At 35.3% G+C, this 25,616-nt stretch overlaps 3 protein-coding genes across 8 annotated transcripts in view; 1 reads left to right on the top strand and 2 right to left on the bottom strand.

Moving 5' to 3' along the window:
• eif4g3b (eukaryotic translation initiation factor 4 gamma, 3b) overlaps positions 1-6,303 on the bottom strand; it is a 58,464-nt gene extending 52,161 nt beyond the window's left edge. The window contains exon 1 of one of the 2 annotated variants that reach the window (XM_058762772.1): positions 4,788-6,303. In XM_058762772.1, coding sequence (XP_058618755.1) covers positions 4,788-4,936 — 149 coding nt within the window. In that variant the 5' untranslated portion in view covers positions 4,937-6,303. The remainder of the gene's footprint in view (positions 1-4,787) is intronic. The other variant, XM_058762771.1, reaches the window with a different exon arrangement.
• A 1,292-nt stretch (positions 6,304-7,595) lies between these two features.
• Positions 7,596-13,733, bottom strand: lactbl1a (lactamase, beta-like 1a). The gene is made up of 6 exons (XM_058764243.1): positions 13,628-13,733; positions 12,915-13,003; positions 12,649-12,806; positions 11,360-11,595; positions 8,729-8,834; positions 7,596-8,568 (listed from the first exon to the last, which is right to left on the bottom strand). The coding sequence occupies exons 1-6, from the start codon at positions 13,731-13,733 to the stop codon at positions 7,596-7,598; spliced, it is 1,668 nt and encodes a 555-aa protein (XP_058620226.1).
• Positions 13,734-19,169: 5,436 nt separating this feature from the next.
• Positions 19,170-25,616, top strand: part of ephb2a (eph receptor B2a) — a 73,249-nt gene continuing 66,802 nt past the window's right edge. For all 5 annotated transcript variants that reach the window (XM_058763859.1, XM_058763862.1, XM_058763861.1 and 2 more), the window contains exon 1: positions 19,170-19,323. In XM_058763859.1, coding sequence (XP_058619842.1) covers positions 19,224-19,323 — 100 coding nt within the window. In that variant the 5' untranslated portion in view covers positions 19,170-19,223. The remainder of the gene's footprint in view (positions 19,324-25,616) is intronic.

Below are 25,616 nucleotides of genomic sequence, written 5' to 3' on the forward strand. Positions count from 1 at the left end.
GAAAAGCTGACACAATCAAACAGATCACAATCGTACAAATCATCCTCTTTTTTTTCTGCTGGGCCAGATTGTCAGATTTGTACATGTCCTGCCAATATTTTCACTGGTCCAATTAAAAAAGAAATAAATATATATATATAATATAGCAACGCACTACTATTTTATGGGATAGTTCACGCAAAAATTAATATTATGTCATTAATTACTCACCCTCATGTCGTTCCAAACCCGTAAGACCTTTGTTCATCTTCAGAACACAAATTAAGATATTTTTGATGAAATCCGAGAGCTCTCTGACCGTCCATATAGGGCTGCTCAATTATGACGTTTTAAGTTTTAAGGTCTAACGGGTTTGGAACGACATGAGGGTGAGTAATTAATAACAGAATATTCATTTTTGGGTGAACTATTGCTTAGAACTTTTGGGGTCAGTGAGATTTTTTTTAAATACATTTTATTCATTTGTTTTTTTAAGAAGTGTCTTATTCTCACCCAGGCTGCAATTCTTTGAACAAAAATACAGTAATATTGAGAATTTATTATTACAATTTAAAATGTATTCCTGTGATGGCAAAGCTGAATTTTCAGCAGTCATTACTCCAGCTTTTAGAGTCTAATGATCCTACAGAAATCATTCTAATACGATTTGGTGCTTAAAAAAACATTTCATATTATTATCAATGTTAAAAAGTTTTGCTGCTTAATACTTGAAAACCATGAAGCATTGATTTTCAGGACACTTTGATGAATAGAAAGCTCAAAGGATTTTTTTTTTTTTCTTGGTAACAATGTTCAAACAACAATCAATTTAATGCATCCCTGCCAAATAAAAGTATTACCTTTCCAAAAAAATTAAATAAAAATCGTACAAACTTTTGAAGCATATTAAATGTGTTTATCACTTTCAACACATTCTAAATGATATCTATCACAAATCATCTATACAGATACATAAATACACCTTGGAATGTTTATTTAAATATGCAGATTTATTAATTAAAATATGCTAAATATATAATTTTAATAAGAACGTAATATTTTTGTAATATGTTTATGATTTAAACAACTTTTGATTTTTAAATAAGTAAAATTTACACATTCCTGTTGCTTAAACAGTAAATGACGGTCCTAGCAACAGCAAGGTCATGGGTTTGATTCCTAAAGAAAGCATGAACTAACAAAATATGTACCTTGTTAAACAACAATATTCAATACATCACAGAAATTCAAATGTTTAGGTTTGCAAGGCTTAAAAATACCAACACAATCAGAAAACATAATGACAATGCAGTTCTGGGCCCAATATCAATCCATCACACTTGCCCTGTGAAACCCTCACTGTCAAGTCCTGCTCTCCCTTTCCACATGCGTCTTTAAAAAGAAGTGAACATTCTGAAAGAAACTAGTATTACTCATGTTGCAGTGTTATTTTTCTGTTCCTCTATAAGCTAGCATGAGGTCCGACACAGGGGCCGAGTGGCACAAACTGGAATTCACATTGTTGTCAAGACACGCTGGCTCCCATCAGCATTAACAACCTCCAGCCACACCAGAAAAAAGATGCAAACTTTACATAACAACTGTCCTCATAATTCCTCCATGTATCAACCACACTTCACATCACTGAACAAACAGTGTCTTTTGAATGATGGAGCCATACTGTGCGATTCCTCAAAGAAAACATCCGTCGCAACAAGGTTGTCATACACAAGAAGCTGATTGTGTATTAACATGCCGCTGGAGTACAGAGGATGGAGATGCGTCTTCCATCTCCAGCCTAGCAGCAGAACCGTGCCGCCTCAGTTCTGTCTGTACAACCAGGCTATTGTTAAGAGGGCGGGGAAACCCTTCCTCCTCCACTGCACCACAGGCACATACACACAGAGAGAGTTCAAACAGAGATAATGTTCAGTTTACTGTAACCAGGGTAAAACAACAGCTGTTAGTTACTCATTTTAACTTTCCCTTGGCGCCCTGCCATGAAACTTTCCCAGTAATCTCAAGCTACAAAACCACGTCACCCTTTGACAGCCACGGTTTCAACTGGTTTGTAGGTTACAGATTTATTTTTAGTTCTAGTCTCATTTACTAAGATATACATTTGCAGTGACACAGCAGTCACAGTGCCTTGGTTTCTCTGTGTTTCAAAATTCTCCTCAATTGCTTTAAACACTCTAAAAGTTTCCTCTGCTATGAAGTGCATCATGGTCTAAATACACCTCTTGCTTAAATCAGAGCGCTACATGAAGAACAATAAATGCAAATATAAACCGATATGTTGTTATAAGGTTGATCTCTTATACAGAGTGTATAGCAGATAATTCTCAGCTAGGAAATGTTTGCAAGTAGATTTCCTGCCAATGGACATGTGTCATGAAACCAGTCCATTGAGGATACATTTTTTACATAGACAAAAAAGGAAACAGAAAGCATCAACTGTAAATGCCTTTGGGGAATCTCCCACAATTATTTAAAAACTCTAGAGAAAGCCATCAATGTCTCTGACTGCATTATTACGCATTGTTGTTAGCACTATTTTCCAATGTACACATAGTCTAATTTAGTCTTTAGCCCTGTTATTTTAACTCCCAAAAACAATTAAGATAGATTTAAGTGACTCATTGCAACTGCCAAATCAACACGTCAAGATATTTACTTGCTTATAATGACAAGCGGAAGTTAGAGTAGAAGTCAGATATACAAAAACTGCCCTGTAAACCCACACAGTCAAACAGCAGCTTGTTTGTCCAGCAACCAAGATGCTGACATAGGGACACGGACAGTTACAACAGAAGGGCATTAAGCTTTGGAGCCATAAAGAAATATCAACAAGACACTGAGATCAAGCAAAAGTATATCTTTTTGACAGTTTATCTCTGTGGGAAAACATATAACCTGAACACTGTTTAGTCCGCCCTACCTTACTGAAAGGAAGAGATATAAGCGGTATATGTGGGAAGCATATAGCTTACCAAGATGTGAAACAATCTTAAAGGAATAGTTCACCCAAAAATGAAAATTCTGCCATCATTTACTCACCTTCCAATTGTTCCAAACCTGTAAGAGTGTCTATCTTCTGCTGAACACAAAGAATATATTTTGAGGAATGTTGGTAACCAAACATTTGATGGCAGCTAGTGCTGTCAAATGATTAATCGCATCCAAAATAAAAGTTTTTGTTTACATAATATATGTATGTGTACTGTGTATATTTATTATGTATATATAAATACACACATGCATGTATATATTTAAGAAAAATATGTTACATTTATTTTTATAGCCTATATTGTAATTTATATGAATATAAATATATACACATAAATATTTTCAAAATATATGCTGTATGTGTGTGTGTCTTTATATATACATAATAAATATACACAGTACACACATATAAATAAACATGTAAACAAAAACTTTTATTTTGGATGTGATTAATCACAATTAATCGTTTGACAGCATTAATGGCAGCCATTGACTTCCATAGTATTTGAACAACTTCAGAGTAAATGATGACAGAATTTTTATTTTTTTTTAGGTGAAAATCCTTTAAAGTCGTTGTTTTTTAATGCACTTGTCAAGTTTAAAAATTTGGGATAGTTTGCTTACATAAAATGTCTTCATTCAGACCAAAGAAAAAACAAAATAAACATTTAAGAATACACTATACATTTTATCCAAATTGCACTATACACATAACATTATGCATTAAAATACAAAATATTTCAAATCTCGCACCAGAAATCTCCATTCAGTAGCAATTATTTACACTGAAATTTACAGTTTAATTCTTATCTATAATCTGAAGGTTTTTATAGATTTCATATATCAATCACCTGATTTATAAACATTTATTTTTTTCTGACTTTTGGCAGCATTGATAGGATTTATTTTCTGAGTGATAAGAGATACCACGAACAGCCTGGCGGCTTTAATTAAATGTCTCATCTGCATAATAACACAACATTTCAGAAAACTTGTAAATCAAAACATGTACTGTCTCTTAACAATACACTGTAATTAATCAAAAAGGTAAATATGGTGATATCTAGTTTAACCTATTCACCTATGATGCAATGGCTTAAAGGGATAGTTCATCCTAAATAAATAAATAAATACAACTCTGTCACAATTTACTAACTCTCATGAGATTTTTAGTCAGAATGACAGACTCAGTCACCATTCACTGTCAGTGTATTGAAACAGATGCAGTGAATGGTGACAGAGGCTGTCAATCAGACTAACATTTCTAACGTGCTTCGCAGTGGAAATTAAGTCACTGGTTTACACCAGCATAAAGAGTGAGTAAATCATGACACAAATATATAAATATCATTTAAATGCGCTATCTTATTTTTCAAGCGAAACAGAAAAAGAGAGCTAGTTTTAGCACTGTCACGCCGACCCGACTGGATCAGCCCAAACCAGCTGCGGGATGACAGCTCGGCTTTTGAAAGCCACATAAACACTGTTACTACACTACTAGCACCTCCATATGCAAGAAACAAAACCTGACTCAAACCACAACCAAACCAAATCAAACATATTGTTTCGCGGTGCTGACACTCTGTTAGCCGGTTCACAGTACAACATACTCTAGCGCTGTCAAAACCTAGTGGCCCGCCTGCCTAGACAGCAGTTTTGGGCATCATATACACATTCCATCGAATGCCTATGATGTTTAAAAAAAGCTGTCCAGGTAACGTTAGGCGGCTCACTAGGTTTTGAAACACAACCACAGATACAGATTTGTGATGGAGCAAGAAGCTTTCAGAGAAGGATACTGTGTCTGCTGCTGTTGAGTCCCCGGCGGTAGCGGCACTGGGGTCAGGGTGGCCCGCAGCTGACTCGAGGGTGACGGCCCGGTTCCAGGTCCAGTTCCAGCGGCGGCAGCAGCGGCTGGTTTCGGCACCGCTTTCGGCGGCAAACTCATCGCAAATAAAAAAAAAAAAAAACTAACGCACGGTTTTACAGATATTTACAATAATAAATTAGCTAGCGGCTAAACTGTGCACTTAAGAAAAAATATTGCTGGCGAGTTACGTCAACACCGGGCCTTTTAGGAGCAGGTTGCCGGTGTCTGAGCGGATAGAAAAGCTTGAGCTAACAGGCTAGCTAGCTTATTGATAGAATAGCAGGCTAAAGTTAGCCAGCTAGCGCTTATTGTGGTTTATCTTCATTGCTGAAGGTTGGGGGGCTGTTCCCCCTCCCCGGCCGGGGTTTCCGAGGATCTAGTTGGCCTCTTCTTGCCAGGGCGATCTTGACAGGTGAGCCCCTTTGGAAAATGAATAACACTTTGTTTACAACTGCTCTTTGACGAGAGTATCTACACGGAGTGTGATGATTCCGTTCAACATGGCGCTGTGGCCGCCTCCAGCAGTCCTACAGGACCGACCTTTCGTTTTACTTCGGGTGTTTTCGTGACACTTCGGAGAGTGGAATTTGCAACGAGTGTATACGGAAGGACGGAATGTATTACCCGAAACTCATAACCTACTTGGATGTCAGCCAAAGAAATAATAATAAACGCTGTAACAGCCAAAAAGAATGGCTTTAGATAAAAAAAAAAAATTGCGGTTTAAATGCCATCGCTGTATGTGTACATATAAAATATGCAAACCTTTTCGTGTTTATGGAGCGGTTCGGCCCCGATTTGTGATGTTACAGTGACATCTTGCGTCCACAGCTGAACACGCAGTCCAGAGACTGACATATAGCCTAGTCTCTATATATATACAGTATAATTATGGTAATCTTCTCTTGTAGCCAAGCGCATACTTTCAACACATTTATATCCATAAAAGGAATAGCCTGATTTACTCCATAGAGAATGTGAGCTCAATCACAATCAATTGGTAGCCTATTTATTAGTATAAATGTATTAATGTTAAAGCTATTCTTTACTTTTGTAAAATCTTACATGGAGGATTCCAGCATCAAGATGCAAAACATTCACTTGAACACCCATGAAGAGGATGACTGGTAACATTTTTATTTCTTTTTTTCTCAGTCTAAAGTGTTTGTGTCTTTTCTTTTCTCCCTGATTTGGAAGATATCATAAATTGTAAGATGGTTTACTGTGTTATAAATTTTTATTGTGCAGGATAACAGAAAGATACAGTACAATATTCCAGGTCACTTATTTTTCAGTTGCACAGTTTATGGTTACTTGTGAACTGTCCTCTAACATATTGATTTTTGAAGATTTGTAGGTCAACAGTGATGTACAGCTTGATTTTCCCAGTTGACAGTATCCTCAAGACTTGATTCCCAAGAAACAACAGGGCCATGACAGCGGATTACAGCTAGTGTTTATCTCAGCAAGACCATATGTTAGCTCAAATGTTCAGGCCTTTGATGGACTTTGTGTGCACAAATAAATGTATTTTTAATTGGTAAGTCACAATTCATTTCTTAAGTATATCCAGTTTTTCTACATTGTACAGTGCAACAATTATTCTATATTCTAATATGTTTTGCTAATGTTCTCATTAAGTTAAGAAACATTATGAAATGTTCTCGTTTAAAATGCACCGTTTAAAAAAGTTTGGTTATTTCGTTAATCTGAAATATTGGAGAATACAAATTTACTGGTAAATAATCAAAACACATGTAGCATCCCACATTGTATGTATATAATACTATACATCCATATATATATATATACTATAGATTTTGAAGTATATGTATTTTATTTGTTTAGGTTAGTGCATATACAGTAGCTACGGTGTAAAAGTATACAGATTTAGAAAAACAACATTTACTTTATGGATAAAAATCAAGATGCAAAAATGAGGCCTGTTTACACCAAGAATGATAACTATAAATAAAAATATAACAGTAACGGTATTAGCATCCACATCAACTCACAATAACATTATATTAATCACACGCTGCAGTTTTGTTATCTGGACCTTTAAATGCTGGATTCTGATTGGTTGTGGATGTTTTTAGTGTTCATCAGCTGAGAAAAAGTTCTGAAAGTGATTCCAATGATATTGTTTCTCTTTGTCAATATCATTTTATTTGTGTTATGGATTTCCCTTTTCTCATACCTTCAGATTGCTTAAAACTTTATAGTTATCATTATAGTTATCCTTGATGTGAATGGGCCTTTACACTGGTTTGCATTCAAAGACCAAGATATTAGTATTAGAGCTGAAATTTGCTTTTTACTACCTCTAGCTGAACTCAGCAATGTGCTGATCAAGGTTACACAAAATTGGGTACTTTGGAAACTGATGCACAGGTGCAAATGCTTAGGAAAGGCACACACTTTACTTTTAATTAAGACATGCAGTCCAAGCTTCTTATAAACACACAAATGAATGGACGGTTGTCAACTGTGTATAGATATTCCTCTGAAGAAAGGGAAAACAACAGCAGGAGATACTGTACATAAAATTACCATTTTCAAAATGGTCAGAATAAGAAAAAGTATTCTAAATATACATTCAGCATCTTGAGACAAAAGTTTATTAAAATGTACACAATCATGGGTTGAAGTTCCTCAGAATCTGACACTTTCATCCTAAAGAGCACCTTTTAGCTTATTAACTCCAAAAGCATGATCAAATGATTTCTTCAACCACTTAAAAAATCGGTTTGCGAGGTATTCGTGTGACTTTATAAGTGTTTAACCCTGGGACATCAAAACCTGGTGAGAGCCCCTTTTTGTTAAAGATGTAAAAGTTAAAAAGCTGCCCATCCTGAGATGCAAGAGACACCGAAGCAGCGTTAACTTTGAGCTGACATGGGTACTCCTTCTCAAACACCACCCTGAACACCCTATCCTGCAGATAACTGAGTTTCAAACTTCTGTACTTCATGGGAACCATTGTGTCTACTTGAGGTCCAAACTGCTCCAGAGACAGCACTCCATCTGAATCTGCTTTGATCTCATAGAACGTTATGTTGCTATAAGTAAAGTAACCTATGTAGGGAACAGGGTCTGGAGTAGGAATGAGAACACGAGGTGCATTTCTGAAGGCACTTTCCATGGCAGGGATGAGTGAACTGTAGACTTTAGCCACCAGATCCTCATCTTCAGGTTTGGTTCCAGCCATTAGGATGACCAACCCCAGGTTCAAGCGAGGAACGAGGGAGATTGAGGCCGAATAACCATCTAGATCTCCATCTTTGCGGATTACGTCATAGCCCAACTGTTCATTGACCTCCCACGGTGTGCCAGTTTGTTCAGCAAAGTAGCTATTTTCACAGCGAAACAGAGGAGTTAGCATGGTTTTTAGGGTGTCGGGTTGGAGAACTGAGCGGTAGTATGCGCCCAGGAGCATCATCACCAGTTTGGCCATGTCTGCAGGTGTGGAGTACATTTGCCCTGATGGTCTATACCAGCCAAGGTCATAGAGGGGTGCGGGACGCCCGCTTGAGTAAACACCTATCGCCATCCGGTTCTCTATTTGAGAGGTGATTTCGAATCCAGTGTCCTCCATTCCTAGCGGCTGCAGGATATTTTCAGACACCCATCGCTGATAATCCATCCCTGCTACCTTCTCCGCCATCACGTGGGCCAGCAGGGAGAAGGCCAGGTTGCTGTAGTGGCATCTGAGGACAGCAGAGGACTAGAATTACTTCCTCTAGGGAGAATCCACAAGTGCATTCATTGCATCTGCTGTCATCAATTATTTACACCTCCCCTCATTCATTAAACATCCTCTCAATACAAGTTTGAAGAGGGAAATATACTATCTTCGTACTAGCTTACTTTGTTCCAGGGTCAGCCACGAGAACATCATCTTGTAATAAATCTACAGCAGCCTGAGTGTTGCCTTTCCACAGTAAAGTAGTTGCCCGGAGCCGCCTGGGTAAACCTATAATCAATGATGAATCCAAAATACACACAGTTTTTCATTTATTAAAGTTTCCTTATCAAAGATATTTTAGTATTTGGAAGTTTGCAATTTAAGATTACATTTATTGGGGATGCACCAATATTCATTTTCAAGCTGATTATTTTCATGTTATGGCTTTGGCAGATATTTAAAATACATACTATTTTGTCTCAATAAAAAATTATAACAATAAAACTATGAATCAGTCATTTCGAATGCTACACCATTACGATAATGTGCATCATAAAAAAATGTATATTTGATAAAGATTTTTTTAACAGTGTCATTAAAATCTTAATGTTTTTAAAGATTACCTTTTAAATGAACAGCAAAAGTAATGCAAAAGGAGGACATTGGTATGTTCAATGAAATATCAAATTTAGGTTGAATAATACAAACAAATAAATAGTATATACAGTGAGGAAAATAAGTATTTGAACACCCTGCTATTTTGCAAGTTCTCCCACTTAGAAATCATGGAGGGGTCTGAAATTGTCATCGTAGGTGCATGTCCACTGTGAGAGACATAATCTAAAAAAAAAAATCCAGAAATCACAATGTATGATTTTTTAACTATTTATTTGTATGATACAGCTGCAAATAAGTATTTCAACACCTGTCTATCAGCTAGAATTCTGACCCTCAAAGACCTGTTAGTCTGCCTTTAAAATGTCCACCTCCACTCCATTTATTATCCTAAATTAGATGCACCTGTTTGAGGTCGTTAGCTGCATAAAGACACCTGTCCACCCCATACAATCAGTAAGAATCCAACTACTAACATGGCTAAGACCAAAGAGCTGTCCAAAGACACTAGAGACAAAATTGTACACCTCCACAAGGCTGGAAAGGGCTACGGGAAATTGCCAAGCAGCTTGGTGAAAAAGGTCCACTGTTGGAGCAATCATTAGAAAATGGAAGAAGCTAAACATGACTGTCAATCTCCTCGGACTGGGGCTCCATGCAAGATCTCACCGTGGGGTCTCAATGATCCTAAGAAAGGTGAGAAATCAGCCCAGAACTACACGGGAGGAGCTGGTCAATGACCTGAAAAGAGCTGGGACCACCGCTTCCAAGGTTACTGTTGGTAATACACTAAGACGTCATGGTTTGAAATCATGCATGGCACGGAAGGTTCCCCTGCTTAAACCAGCACATGTCCAGGCCCGACTTAAGTTTGCCAATGACCATTTGGATGATCCAGAGGAGTCATGGGAGAAAGTCATGTGGTCAGATGAGACCAAAATAGAACTTTTGGTCATAATTCCACTAAACGTGTTTGGAGGAAGAAGAATGATGAGTACCATCCCAAGAACACCATCCCTACTGTGAAGCATGGGGTGGTAGCATCATGCTTTGGGGGTGTTTTTCTGCACATGGGACAGGGCGACTGCACTGTATTAAGGAGAGGATGACCGGGGCCATGTATTGCGAGATTTTGGGGAACAACCTCCTTCCTCAGTTAGAGCATTGAAGATGGGTCGAGGCTGGGTCTTCCAACATGACAATGACCAAGCACACAGCCAGGATAACCAAGCAGTGGCTCTGTAAGAAGCATATCAAGGTTCTGGCGTGGCCTAGCCAGTCTGCAGACCTAAACCCAATAGAGAATCTTTGGAGGGAGCTCAAACTCCGTGTTTCTCAGCGACAGGCCAGAAACCTGACTGATCTAGAGAAGATCTGTGTGGAGGAGTGGGCCAAAATCCCTCCTGCAGTGTGTGCAAACCTGGTGAAAAACTACAGGAAACGTTTGACACATTGATACATTGTGATTTCTGGTTTTTTTTTTTTTTTTAGATTATGTCTCTCACAGTGGACATGCACCTACGATGACAATTTCAGACCCCTCCATGATTTCTAAGTGGGAGAACTTGCAAAATAGCAGGGTGTTCAAATACTTATTTTCCTCACTGTGTGTATATATATATATATATATGAAGAGTTCAGATGCAAAAGCCTTTAAGTGCCATCTGAAATGTTCTTCTAAAATTTGTATTTTTATCAGGCTCCATGTTTATGTTCCATTATTTCACTTTAATGGCAATGAAAACAACCTATTCCTATATATATATATATATATATATATATAGGATACATTTTAAAATAAGACACAAGGTCACATTGTGAAATATAAAATTGCATATAAAATCACAATTGGGAAATAAAGATATAAAAGCATGATTTTTTTCTTTTTTACTCCAAGGCATAGCATAATCAGCACCACTATTTCTGGCACATTATATAAACATCAGCTTGGGGTAAGCTGAGTACAGTATGTTAGGCCATTCCTTCAGGCCTAATCCTACACTAGAGGCAAACCCACTTAGTCATGTTAGGCAACAGAGCTGATTAGGGTAGCCGTGGAAATTCTTAGTCTAAAAACAGTTGATCTAATTGCAGGTTTCACCTTCTTTATTTTTACAGCACTAATTGAATACATGCTAATCATCATCTATTACTGATCTAAACACCTTGAGGTCAGTTACAGATACTGTGGTCCTCACCTGACAGCTGACTGGCCATCCGTCTCAGGGTAACTGAGGAGATGTGGACTTGAGCCTCTCTACTGCTCGTGCCGTCAGAGGTGGACTTGAGGTCATGATCCCTTCTTTTCCCTAGAGGGTTTTTTATGGTGAAGTTAACATACTTCCCCAGAGGGTCATCCAAGGAACCCACTTTTCCATCCTCCCAAAGTTTGTACAGCATCAAGGTGGGGAAGATTTTAGACAGGCTTGCAATTCTTTGGTGGTATAACCATAACAAACAACAAAGAAGCACATTACAAAAGGATCCATAACTATAAATGTATAATGATAAATGTTTATATAAATGTATATATCTATATTTAAATTTCAAGGTGGTGGCATCAACTTTTTGATGAAATTTATTGTCACTAAGTGTATGTATTCATCTCTCATAAGTTGCGCAACTCAAATACATTTGCTAACAAAAATGTTCTAAGAAAAGTTTTCTAAAATTCCCATTAAGTTTTGAAAACATTTTTGTATTTATGTAAACTTTTTTTCTAACATTATGTGAACATTAGAGAAAACATTAAGGTAACATTAATTCCATGTTATAATTTTGCAAACAGTATGTGAAAGTTAATTTTTAATGTTCACTGAAACATCTAAGTTTTAACGTTTAAAAAAACTTCAGCTAAAATATTTAATCAAATTATTTCATGTAAATAAAAAAATATGTTTTGAGAATGTTATATTAATGACCAAATAACTTTCAACGAACGCTCTATTAACATTAGGCAACTTGAAAAAAGTTTGTTCATAACTTTTACATAACCTTGCCAGAAGGTTGCCAGTAGCCTACTAATAATGTTCTCAATTAGTGGGAAAGATATTTAAACAACAGTTATTGTTACTTATGTTTTGTTGGTGTAACTGATGCTTGGGGAAACGTTTGCCCCTGCGTGATTGCTTAGATTCCCATTGAAATGAAAATTTACGGAGTAACTGTAAATGTGACCTTACTATTAATGTGTAATCTAACTTTTGTATTTACTTAAACATTTTATGTGTGTACCAGGGTTGCCAGGTCTGTGTAACAAAACCAGCCCAATTGCACCAGTATAAAAGCAGCACAAGTCTGCAAGAAAACTGTGGACTTGGCAACACTGATATAAACTGAACATACTGTATATGTAAAAAGAATACATAGTTGAATTATGCCCTGTTATTTAAACTTTAATTAATCGTGAAACACCCATAAGCCCTAAAGCAAGAGAAGGTGGAGCATAATCATCAAATCATAAGTGTGCAAAGCCATTCTAACCCACCTGTAAATTGTATACTCATTTATTGGGGGAGATGTGGGGTCACTTCCATTCCTTCTGCCAAAGTTACCATTCCACAATACAGAATCATTAAATATTACAATGGCAGAGATGGCTGGCAGTTTTGTGGCGTCAATGTTGGTCCTCAAAAGAGCATCCACCTGGAGTAAATCATATTTGTAATAGTTATCAAACTTATTTTTCAGCATCAGACAGTTCTAGTCAGGAATCCAGACAGAAAGAACTTGTGAATGACTTGGCGGTCTGACCTTGTCCAAAGCTTCCATGAGGACAGGTATCGGGTGCTCCAATGGCACAGGCTCAGGGAAACGTGGGCACATCTTCTCCTCTTTCACTTCTTTTGCATAACTTTTATCCACTGCGAAGTAAAAAGATCATATGCTATGACAAATATGTGTAAACATATAATACTGTCAGTGTGACCCACATTAATTTATGTAAACACAACAATTATGAACTATTTTGTGTTAAAGGCAGCACAAAACATTGGGGCTGAACATAAAATAACATGTTAATGCCTGAATCACTCATATGTCATTTATCATATAATATAGTGCATTTGCAACCTGCATTTGACATGAAATGGAGCATGGGGGCGGGTGTTCGGTCCATAATCATGTATTTTACACAAAGTTGTTTTTCCCTTCCCCCAGTGATAATCAGGCTTTACAGCACACAGTAATCTACAAGCCACTATGTCGAGCTCTGGGTAATCCATAGACAACTCCTGCAAACCATTAATTAAGCACAAAGAGATCGAAAAGCCAAATAAGGATGTTCCCTGAAGCTGTCTAGGCATTTCTAACCATTAAGTTAAAAAAAAAAAAAAGAACAAGATTTTCTGTTTTTGAGAGCAAAATGCTTCTTTTATTCAAAATAAGCATTCGCCATTCATTCATTGAGGTTTGATGGCCAATCGTTCTATTGTACAGTATCTCTTTTAATTTGGATTTTAATTTACCTGGTTTTGCTTTAGGAAGCCTGTACTGCCAAATGAAACAGCCCGTCATTACAAAGGAGAGAAGCAGAAAGAAGACCATTCCTAATTTTGTCCATTTCACTTTCATCTTTGCAGTCTGGTGGTCTCCTTCTCTGGCAGGCTTAATGAGAAAGAACAGAATTTTTTATATATAGTCATAACACATATATTGCACATAAAGAATGTATATTTAATCTTTAACAAGAATCAAAAAAAGTTACACTGATTACTGTAATATTTTATATAAGCATGATAAAAACAACAACAACAAAAAACAGCATTGTGTACTGCTCATGATATTATTTCCACTGTATTTTCTACTGTTAGGTGTAATATTCTCAGGATAAATCATAAGATGTCTTACCACAGGGTTTACTCCTTTAAGACAAATTCAGAGTTGCGTATGATCCTGCCACAACTGTTAGGTCTATCCATGCTTGTTTTAAAAAAAAAAAACATTCAAAGTGGAATTCCATTAAAGCTGATAACATAGAGACATAACCAGAGCTTACTAGCCACTCACCAGCCATGCTTTAATCTTAACAATAACCCGTGCACTGACTTCTCAGCATCCTCTCGGCCAACTGCAGGCCTGCACGTCATAATCTGAAGATATCCTTCTTTAAAGCTTCACTCCTGATCTTTACACATCCATTCTGTTCATTCAGTTTATAGTTTTTTTTATTTTTTATGTATTTTTTTATATATATATATATATATATATATATATATACAGTACACACACACACACACACACATATATATAATTAGAATTTAAACTTTTTCAGCTATACTCAGTTATATCAATTCAGTTATATTAATTCAATAGTATAATCTAATATAATATAATATAATATAATATAATATAATATAATATAATATAATATAATATACAGAGCTGGGTAGATGACTAACAAATTGTAATCCATTACTGATTACACATTATATGATGAAAACGTTATTAAATAGTTAATAAAGTAATCTAGGTTACTCGTTTTAGGTAATGTATTCTGACTACTTTTTTAGATTATTGATTTAAAAAAGCAAAGGGAAAGAAATATATTACTTTTTTATCATAAAATGCAATATAATTAATTAAATAATATAATATAATAATTATTTTAGCTTACATTCTTTAGTTATTAATATTAGATATTATAATATTTAACAAAATGCTGTTAGTTGATTATGTAGACTCAAAGCACCATTTGCACAATACGCTATTCGTCTTAATAGATTAGTATAAAAGACTGTTATTTATCTTATTTTGAAAAAGTAGTTTTATATATTTCATATATTATTTCTTACAAAAACAATTGTTACATGCCAATTGTACCACATTGTGTTTCATGAAACACAATATGATTTTAATGGCTAAACATGCAGATAATCTTGCATTTTTTCAACAGTTGTCACAAGAGGGCAGCAAATTCTATTGTATTATTTTGTATCTGTTTTGTTTTTCTCTAAATCTCCATCAGACAGCAACCCCCAACGGTCAGAATGACAATTTTAAAGAAATATTTGCACAAAAAAAAAAACACTAGCATGTGCCTCTGTTAAAGTAATTGAATCGCCTTGTTGACACAATATCAGATGCATTGCATCGCTTACGTGCCTGGGAGCCAGTTCAATAATGAATCAGGCGTGAAGTGGATATCAGTGCCATAAAAAGAGAATTATTGACTGGTAGCCATTTGCTTGACTGAACTACTTATTTGATCTTGTTCTCCTGGTTTTGAAGCGTGGCAGAGAGCTGCTCCCCAGACCCCTGCCCTCGGGCTCCATGTCTAAACTGATAGTGAGATCAATACCATCAGCCTGTCTGCACAAGCTGTGACTGCTTGATGGTGGTTTTATTGTGCCCACACATTCCCATATCTAATAACATAAACATATGTTAATCTGCTAATTATACCTGACAAAATCAATTGTGTGTCACCTAAATGTAGTAGCGTGAGATGGGGAAGAATTTACCTACCCAGACCATTATATTATTTTCATTATTACGTTTAATTATTCTGTTTCTTTCTTTCACATATTCTTTGAGCCCATACCTTGATGACTTTCCCCAAAACTGAAGACTTGGGGTGCTGTCAACTGATACCGTCCTTCTATTTTCAGAGCCTAATTCACAGAGGACCACGTGCATGCTCCAGATATTAAATTACTCATGAAATATTCGCTCGTCCTCCAGGCCCTGTTCATCTTTACAGAAAACTCTGCTAAGTCCCGGAAATGTCAAAGAGAGCAAATCTGAGTCACCTCTGTGAGCAAGGTCAATTTTTCCAATTTAGAGCAGCAGGATTAGTAAGCCAGACCCATATCAGTACGTGTTACTATCAGAAGCCTTCAAAATGGCGCGGTGGGGTGTCATGTTTGCTTCTACACTCACAAAAGAGAGTATTTTGTGGGTCTGTGCGCTCATGGGAGAGTTTGGAGCAAGACGCACTGACCTTCTTTAAGGGTCGCTGACCTTCTTTGAGCTTGGTTAGTTTCAGACTTTAGTGCTGAATCATTGATACAAACAGTAATGTGATTGTATTGATCATGCAGAACATTTTTTTACATTTGTACAGGCATTATTAAATATTGTATTTATATTAACATTTTAAATGGTATTAAATAAGTTGAACATTTTTACTCTGTATTTGTATTCTAAATTTGTATATGTATTTTATCTATAAAATACATGTGTAATTTTTTATTGAAATATAAATTATTGAATATTTTATTTACATATTTATATTATTATATTTTTTAAATATTATTACATGTTAAATATTTTATATATTTTATTCTAAATACTTTAGACTACGTAATCAGCGTTGTTGTGCTACGGACATCCCGAATTCAAATTCTGACTTGAGGACCTTTCCCGATCCCTGCCCCCTATCACTCTCCCACTTCGCTTCCTGTCAGCTATGATCTGTCCCATCATAATAAAGGCAAAAATGCCAAAAATAAATCTTATATATATGAATATGAATGTGTATATATATTCTATATTATTATATCTATTATATTTGTAAAAAAAAAAAAAAAAACATATTTAAAATATTTAAATATATTAAAATTAATTTTAAAAAATGCTTATATAGTTATTATGGGAGTGTTTTGCTTGTAGTAAACTGGCTCATCTCCATCCCTGTCACGTTATGACTGAACACTGTAGCCTGACAGACACATGGTCACTTTCCAAAATAACCCAGTAATCACTTACACAGATGAGTGGAAGTAAAGAGAAAATACTGTAGGCATGTTTCCAAGTGACAAAAAAAAAAAAAAGAAAAGAAAAAATGAACCGAAAATTTCCATAAAGCCCAGTGAAATGTAATTAATTCAAATTATTAAGCAGAACGAAGCATTTTCGTCACCATTCAGGACAAACATAAGCTATTTTTCATTATTGCGACTGTAATTATAGAGTGCAACTGTATGATGTCACTGCTCTCTTGTATATCTTTGTGAGCTTAAATGAAGACCTTTTGTTCTCTTATTAAAACACACCCACATTAGGTTTAAAATTGTAGTATAATCAATTGGTTTAACAGTGCTTCACGGTCTTGTATTAAAAACGTGATACACATATATATATAACAGTCAGTGATATGAGCCAGAGTAAAAACCAGTTTCATGGTTCAATTCATGACCCACAAGTCAAGACAGATTAGACCTGATTGGGTTGTTGGTGCCATATGTGACCTACAATCTGCGCTCTGCTAGCATTAGTAGACAGGAGGGTCGCCAATCTCCCTGGGCAAAGGTTTCCATGGAAACGACCCCTGGATTCTCTAGTCTGCCGTTTTTGCAGTCCTCACTCATCTTGAGGCTGAATTATCCTAGATTCCTTTATGTCAGTTCCATATTCTTCTGCTCTATTTCCTCCCTCTCTCGCCCTCTCTCTCTTTCCCTAACTCTCCGTCTCTGTCTTTCCTGTGGTCTTTCCCTCTCTTGCTCTTGCTAAGAGCTCTGTTGTATGGCGTTTGGAATTTCACAGAAATGTGTATAATCATGCTCTATTTTTAATGAGTTATTTTGATTTTCCTCTTCAGTTGTGTGTTTTTAGGTACAAGCAAATGTGCAGTACAGTACTGTTTTATGACTTCCTTGTCAGTGATTTACAATCTGTATTTATTCATTTTATTCGCTCTTCCTGCAAAGATGTTTTTGACTAAATGTACTAAAAGAAAAATGTACATTTTTAATTTTAACTCTGCTAACATCTCCACTATTCAGGATCTGAAATGATATCTTAAATGCAGTGATACACTAGAGTACAATAATCCATGTATGAGGGCTGAAGTAATGGAGGTTCTCACATGGGAGTCAAAGATCACGAGCGGCGGTGTTGAGAAACGAGGCCATTTGTCTTCTTCACACCAGCCCCTTGTGTGATCTGTCAGCTTTGTAATCTTCAAGACCATAAAGTCTGCAAGTGACTCAAGGGATTAGAGAACTATTTGATAGACGATCACATGCATTACTCTATCAGTTCACCCCCTCGACCCCCCTGCGCCTAGACAGCACATTTTTCACCTAAACTCCAGGGGGCACTGTTGGTATAATATGAATTTATTGTGTCATTGATCACCCAAGTGAATTCCGTGCAAATTACTTGGCTTGTGTATCCATTAAAAGCATGCTACTAATTTCAAATCTCGAAATAAATAATTATTTCTTTGATTTAAATGCCGCATTGCACAGTGTCTTTAGTCGTTTAATCATTATTTAATGACTAACATTATAAATATTAGTTTATCAGTTGCTAAATTCCATTAAAAAAAAAAAAGCCATTTAATTCAGAATATTATTCCGGTTTTTTTTTTTAGAACAATTTATTTATAAGTATTATTATTTAATGTATTAATATTAATTATTTTAAATGAAAGTAAATTAATACATTTAAAAAGTATTGTAATGTATTTTCATTAATAATAATATAATATTTGACTTAATATAAATAATTTTAAATGAATGCAAACTAATACATTTAAAATTCAGTTTAGAAAATAATTCACTAATATAATATAATAGTATTTAACTTAATGTTAGTAATTTTAAATGAAAGCAAATTAATATATGTATCAATTAATTTAGAAAATAATTCACTTATATAATATAATATAACATAATATAATATTTAACTTAATATTACTACTTTTAAATCAATGTAAATTAATACATTTAAAATTTAATTTAGAAAATAATTCACTTTACATAATATAATATAATATAATATAATATAATATAATATAATATAATATAATATAATATAATATAATATAATATAATATAATATAATATATAATATAATATAATATAATATAATATAATATAATATAATATAATATAATATAATATAATATAATATAATATAATATAATTAATATAATATAGACACTAGTGATTATCATCAGGGTGTTGAGCATCACTCTTGTCATACAGTCATCCCGCCCCCTCGTCTGCGTTTCATTGGTTTCGTCCAAACTTGCTTTAGTTCTTCCAGTCCGATGGGGTTTATTCGAGTGCTTGTGATCATAGTGTGTTCACAGATGGCCTGCCGGACAAGTTTTCAATGAATATTCTAGGTCTTTACAGTCAAATGCCCAAATTCACGGCAATTATGGATATAATTCGTTTGTTATGGATAATACGGATTGTGTGGGCTGTTGAAGGTAAGAGCATGTGTCTGTGTCAAGCGTGCGTGCTTTGAAATGTCTGTTACTTTTTACGCTACATGATGCTGATGATATTGATTAAATTAAGCTGATACTTTTTTAAATAAAGCCCCCGATACTAGTGTTTTACAGTCATGTCATATTATCTCAAGTTAAAGGCTTTCGTTTCTATTTAAGTGTACCGAAAACAGGTGCACTGCAACTGTCTGTGGATATAAATGAGTTAGAATAGCTTTCCTTTGGTCAACTGTTATTCTCCATTTGCATCAACACAGTATAAAATGTTCAATCAGAGCAAAAGTTAAAGGGATTGTTCACCGAAAAATGAAATTCTTTCATCATTTATTCACCCTCATGTTGTTCCTTTATTTCTGTGTAACACAAAAGAAGATGTTAGGCAGTCTATTCCATTCACTTTCATCAAAGTAAATGGTGGCTGTGGCTCATTCTGCCTTACATCTCCTTTTGTGTTTCACAGAAGAAAGAAAGTCATACAGATTTGGAACAGCAAAAGGGTGTAAATGATGTCTCATTATCAGGTCCCTCAGTATCTCTCACAGAATGATCTTTAGTAACATTTGAGAACGTATAGACTCAAACCTAGTGCGCTGTCTAGTAACTAGACAGCATTTTTTTGATGCTATAAGAATGCAAATAGGTGCTTAATAGGTGCCCAGAAAGCTGTCTAGGTTTTGAAATCCATAGAGTAGTATTGAGACTGAAAATATCTAGTCCTTTCCATGGTGCATTTTCTCTGTCAAGCTCCAGTCTTTCTGTTAATACACGTGGGCCATTATCTCAAATCTCTGCCTGGAGATCTGCATCAGCACCTCATCACCACCTGAGACCTCCAGGAGAGCTACAAGGACATTCATCTTTTTCTAAACTCCACAGTAAATTCTGTCTTTAATATATGAACAAAAACAGTAGCATAATTAAGACAGCAGATGTGTGTTGACGTAATTTATATTCTCATAAAAAGTCATTAGATTCTCAGTCAATGTGCTTCTAGAAGTTCTTCCTATACCTGTTATATCTTGGAGTAGGTTCTTGTTGGTATGATGGACCTGTTGCAGCAAGACATGGGAGGAGAAACATTACAATTGTTACACATTTCTTTTGAGCATGATTTCATCTGTGATTTTATCATCTTGTTCTTAATCACTCTCATTATTCACTCTTAAAAATAAATGTTCCAAAAGGGGGTTTGTAATGATTCCCCAAAGAACCTTTCAGTGAACAGTTCCATTTTTTCTTTAATGTGAAGAACATCTGAATAAGAACCTTTTTCCACTGACCACTATAAATAATGTGCAATGGAAAGCCATCTACGGAGGATGTTAAAGGTTCTTCATGGAAATATGGATGCCAGCAGAAAACTTTTTTTTATTTTTATTTTTTTATTTTTGAAGAGTGTAGTACTAGTGATTTAATTTATATTTGTTACCTGTTGTATGGACATTTCTCTGTGGAATGTCAAATGAGAGTTTTGCTTTGTCTATTAAGCTATTCTGATGATAAACCATCAGTTTATAGTGGTTCACTATGAACAGTGCTTACATGACGCTTAGCCATACCCTGAAAACACACCATCCATTCCTGTTTGTTTGGTTCTGTCTGATGGATGTGAGGAGTAAAAGCTCATTTATCACACCTCAGAGCAGATACAGATCTTAGGAGAGAAATAATTGTTTACAGCATTGAGAAACGCATGACTTAGGCTGCAACTAAGGACATGGATATTTCCTCAAGTGAGTGAGGATGTCTGTGTGAATTAGACCCCACTTTGACTAATCTAATGAATCCGTCCTGTTTCAATTTTGTTGGCTGGGTTCTTTGTTTGCCCAAGGGTAGTGAGTAAATGATTTTCTGTAATGTGAAGAAAATACATGGCTGGACTGGCACTTAAGCTCCCGTTCTGTTTTGTTCTGTCAATCCTGTTGCAAGCTATAATGACAGGACTGTGTGGGATAAGCAGACCCCCTCAGCTTTTGTAGAGAAAGTAGTGTGTGCATAAATTATAGTGGCTGTCTGTTCTGTTAGAAAATACATTATTTAAAGTTTTCACAAGATTTACTAGTGAATCTGACCCATACTGTAATATCACTGCAGGGGATGGGTAAATTTAAAAAAAAAAATTTTTTTTTTTAACTGATATGTTTTTAATGGTGGTGCTATTAATTTATTAAAAATTAAAAATGCAATTCATGCATACAATGACTTGAATACACATCTTCAAGTTTAGTTTAGGTTGTAAAATGTCATTTGATATGACTCCCTACCAGATTATAACTATATATTATATAATTAAAAGGAACTTAAACCATAAAAATTGTTATTTGAGATAAAATAATAAATGTTAACTGAAGTAAAATTATTTCATTTTAGCTTGATACAAAGGAATTATTTCACATGTTCATTAACCTTGATGTACTAAAATAAACTAAAAATTAATAACATTTATACATGCATAAAAGCAACAATGATGATGGTTATATCACATTTGTTCTTATATCTGGTATTGTCTTTTTCAGTTTTCAAAGCAATTTGAAACCATTATAAATACACTTATGATATGACCAGGATTTTTCTAAGATTTTTCCTTTTCTTTATTGTGGAGCCTCTTGTATGTCATTGACTAAGCATGGGAGATTTTTAACTTCTGCAGTTGTTTCTGACCTTTAATCAGAGTATGCAACCACCAACTTTTTTTCCCCTTACAAAAACAGCAGCCATTTATCCCAGAAAGCACCTGGGTTTGATCGTTCGATCATGTGATGTGTATGAGCACAGGGGTCCGTGTGATGTGTGTCATGCAGACCTCAGTCCTAGCTGCACTCCCCCATCCCTCTTTATTAGGACCAAGACCTGCCTCTGGCATCTGCGGCATCTTTCTGAGCCTTTACATAAGCATGGCAAACCTGACCAATTTCAGTCACGTCAGACAGTGCCGGCTCTGTGGCCTGTCAGCTTTGCAGAGCGACAGACAGAACAAACTGTCTCTGAATCAATGAATTTATGGGTGATGGGAAACTGGGAGTTTCCATATGGCCTCTGATGAAATGACAAGATTTTGTCCACAGGCTTGTGAGGGGGTCAAAATGGTGAATTATCAGGTATCCAAGAGGGACTTGCCATCTGCTTGACAATTTAATTATCCATCTGTCTCTCTGTCTTGTTGAGTGATCATTTTGAATAAAATGAGGTGAAATGGATTGTCCTCTTAATGTTAATTATTAGCCAGTTTGATGAGCGCCATCATATTGATTTAAATTCATGCTATTTTTGAGTGCAGAGATGAGAGTACAAAACAAATTTGGTTTGTAAACACTCAGAATCTCATTTAATAAAATGTCAAAGTGTCAGCTGTTATTGAGGAGCAATATATCTCTAACTACCACACATGCGTGGGCAGCCATTTTTTAAATGGAGACCATAAGCAGGGTATAGTGGTCAGTTAAAGTAGCAATCCATCCGTTTTATGGAAATAAGCATCACACAGGACAGGATGATACTCTGTAGCTTCTCTCCAAAGTTGAAGAGAATAGTACAATATTGCACTACTATTAATACTGAAGTCCTCCAATTTCATTTTCAGTAGTCACTAATTGAGATAGTAAGTTGAGTTGCACGAGTTGCATTTTTATGAAACGAGAGCTAGTCCACATTGTGATTCAAGGGACACAAAAGAAGCGCCAAGTTCAGATAACCGATTGTTATTCAGCTTTGCTATTGATGGCAGTCATTATCAGGGAAATAACAGACCTCGGAACGTCGCCACTGACCAATCAGAATCAAGCATTTCAGAGAGTTGTGGAGTGCAGCAGTCGGGTTCTGGAAGTAAAAATGCCATTAATTTTCTCCATGGGGAAAATTATTTTTAACAATAACTTACAAACCTTTAAAGTCAGACCAGCTGTGAGCTCTGAGGTTGTTTATTGATGGTATATAATAATATACCACAGCGCTGAACTTCGCCCAATCCCATGAAGCACTGCAAGTTATGCAATCGAGTCGGTCTCCCCAGAACTTAAAAGGTTAGTTCACCCAAAAATGAAAATTCTGTCATTAATTACACACCCTCCTATCTTTCCAAACCTGCAAGACCTTCGTACATCTTCAGAACACAATTTAATTTGTTTTCCAAAGATGAACAATGTTCTTATGGGTTTGGAACGACATGAAGGTCTTTCCAACGACATTAATATTTTTATAAACGACATTAATAACAGAATTTTCATTAACATATATTGTTTCAATATATGCTATCAACAACTTTAAATGGGTAGTTTTATATTTCTCCATCGTTTTTCATTTGATTATGTCATTCCTAAGGCCCTATGAAATCCATTTTATTTTTCTCCAAATTCCATTTTTTCCGATTTAATTTTTCTGATTCCATTTTTTTCCGTTTTAATTTTTATAGACTAAAAAATTATAAAAACCTGTCTAATTAAATGAAATCATGAAACTTACAATATTAAACAGCAAGTTATTAAAAGTTACATTTAAGGCCCTATGAAAAATGTTCTGCTATGAAATTTTTCTGGTAAATAATTGTTTTGGTAAATATTCCTTTAAAAATATAATGATTTAATAATAATTTTATTAGTAGTAGTAGTAGTACTATCATTACATTAAGTAATATTTCTGTCACAGTTTCTTCAAGTTAAACTGAACTTAAAATATTTTGACAGGTTGCTGTGAAGACCTTTTATATTTCTGTCTCATGAAGTGACTCTCAGAGCAGTTCTAGAGATTATGTTCATGTGTTTATTATATTGAGGTGGCAGAGGCTGAAGACACCGTGAGCATCATGCGTGCTTCAGTATGTGTGTAGTAAAGGAAACCGTGCGTCTGCGCCATTCATTCACAGAGACCCGCAGAACATGCAGGATATTTTTGCGGCTTAAAATTCACAAAAGACACTAGTCCATATCACGTTTTGATTTAAGTGTACTGACCTACTTTTGATTTATCCATCCAAAATTTGGCAAATTCCGTGACATTCTGCGTTATACAGTAAATTCTGGTTTTATGACTGGATTCCGCAATTCCGCATCGTGGAAATCATTGGTCCCTACATTCGCAGTGGTTCTTGAGATTGTAATTCTATGCCTCATTAAAGCCATTAAGTATACAGTCTTTTACCTTTGTCTTTTTGTCTGCTTTTCAAAAGCTTTTTTGCTTCAAATCAAAGAGTGTACTGTATATCATAGCTGGTTGGCTTGTTCATGACTTCTAGAGGTTTAACAAAGTTGTTTTTAAAATACTTCTGGCAAAAATGAATGTCAAAAATGTCAGGGTGATAAAACTGTCCTGATATCATAATGAAGAAAAAAGCTTAATTAACTAAATGAAAACATTAAGGATATGGCAAAAGTTTTAAAAATGCACATAAAACACATTAAGTTTTTCCTCTTTTTTGATGTGGACTTTTTAATTTGACATTAGGCTAACACTGATAAATTGAGTCCAGTTGTTTCTTGTGCTTATCTGATGAAGATTTATTTGAGCATGTGGTTTTATTCTGCATTATTGTGTTGTTTATTTGATGAAGATTTATTTGAGCACATGGCATTATTGTGTTTGTGCTTATTTGATTAAGATATATTGGATCATATGGTACATTAAGCATTTCACACCAGTCAAATCTGCATGCCACCCAAGATGGAATAAGATGTTTATCTTGCTGCTACAAAAAAAGAAAATGTTTTTATGCCAGTCCATACACAGAATGGATGTATAAGTGCAGTGCAATGTAATTCTGCCCCTGTATCTGAAACCTGGCTCAGTCACTATACTCACAGGTGTCTAATGGACTGCGTGCTAAATTGATATTTTCTTTCTTGAAAACGAATCTGGATATAAATTGTATTCATTGACCCAGAAGCTTTACATTCCGAAATGAACTTAACGAAAAGAGAAGAGAGATCCCTGAGCTAAAAAATCTCTATTCAGAGTGATTAAAAATCAGATGAAAAGTTAATTTGCTCCCATAGCCTGAAGCTGCTAATTTACTCTGATATCCACCAAGGATCTGATTTGCAAATGGATTGTTGTTGAGTGATCGTCAGTCTTCAGTCAAAACCTTCTCAACTGGAACCATTTGGAATCATTTGTAACCATGTTCTGTATTTGTTGATCTTAGATTTTAAGATTATAGATATTCATCTACTCAGTAATCTTTTTAAATGGAGAGAATTTGTGTATAATGTATAATTTTGATCTGTGTAAGCTTCATTATGTGTTCTCCCTGATTTTCAGGTACTGAATGTCTCAAAGCAAGC

Source organism: Onychostoma macrolepis, chromosome 23 (genome assembly GCF_012432095.1).
Source record: "Onychostoma macrolepis isolate SWU-2019 chromosome 23, ASM1243209v1, whole genome shotgun sequence".
Classification (NCBI taxonomy): Eukaryota; Metazoa; Chordata; class Actinopteri; order Cypriniformes; family Cyprinidae; genus Onychostoma; species Onychostoma macrolepis.

What these genes read in the sequence shown, in the direction of transcription:
- lactbl1a (XM_058764243.1), bottom strand. Translation starts at nt 13,733, where the DNA reads ATGAAAGTGAAATGGACAAAATTAGGAATGGTCTTCTTTCTGCTTCTC. An exon ending in TCATGGAAGCTTTGGACAAG is followed by an intron (nt 12,807 to 12,914) that starts GTCAGACCGCCA and finishes GATTTACTCCAG; the next exon opens with GTGGATGCTCTTTTGAGGAC. An exon ending in AATGAGTATACAATTTACAG is followed by an intron (nt 11,596 to 12,648) that starts GTGGGTTAGAAT and finishes ATACCACCAAAG; the next exon opens with AATTGCAAGCCTGTCTAAAA.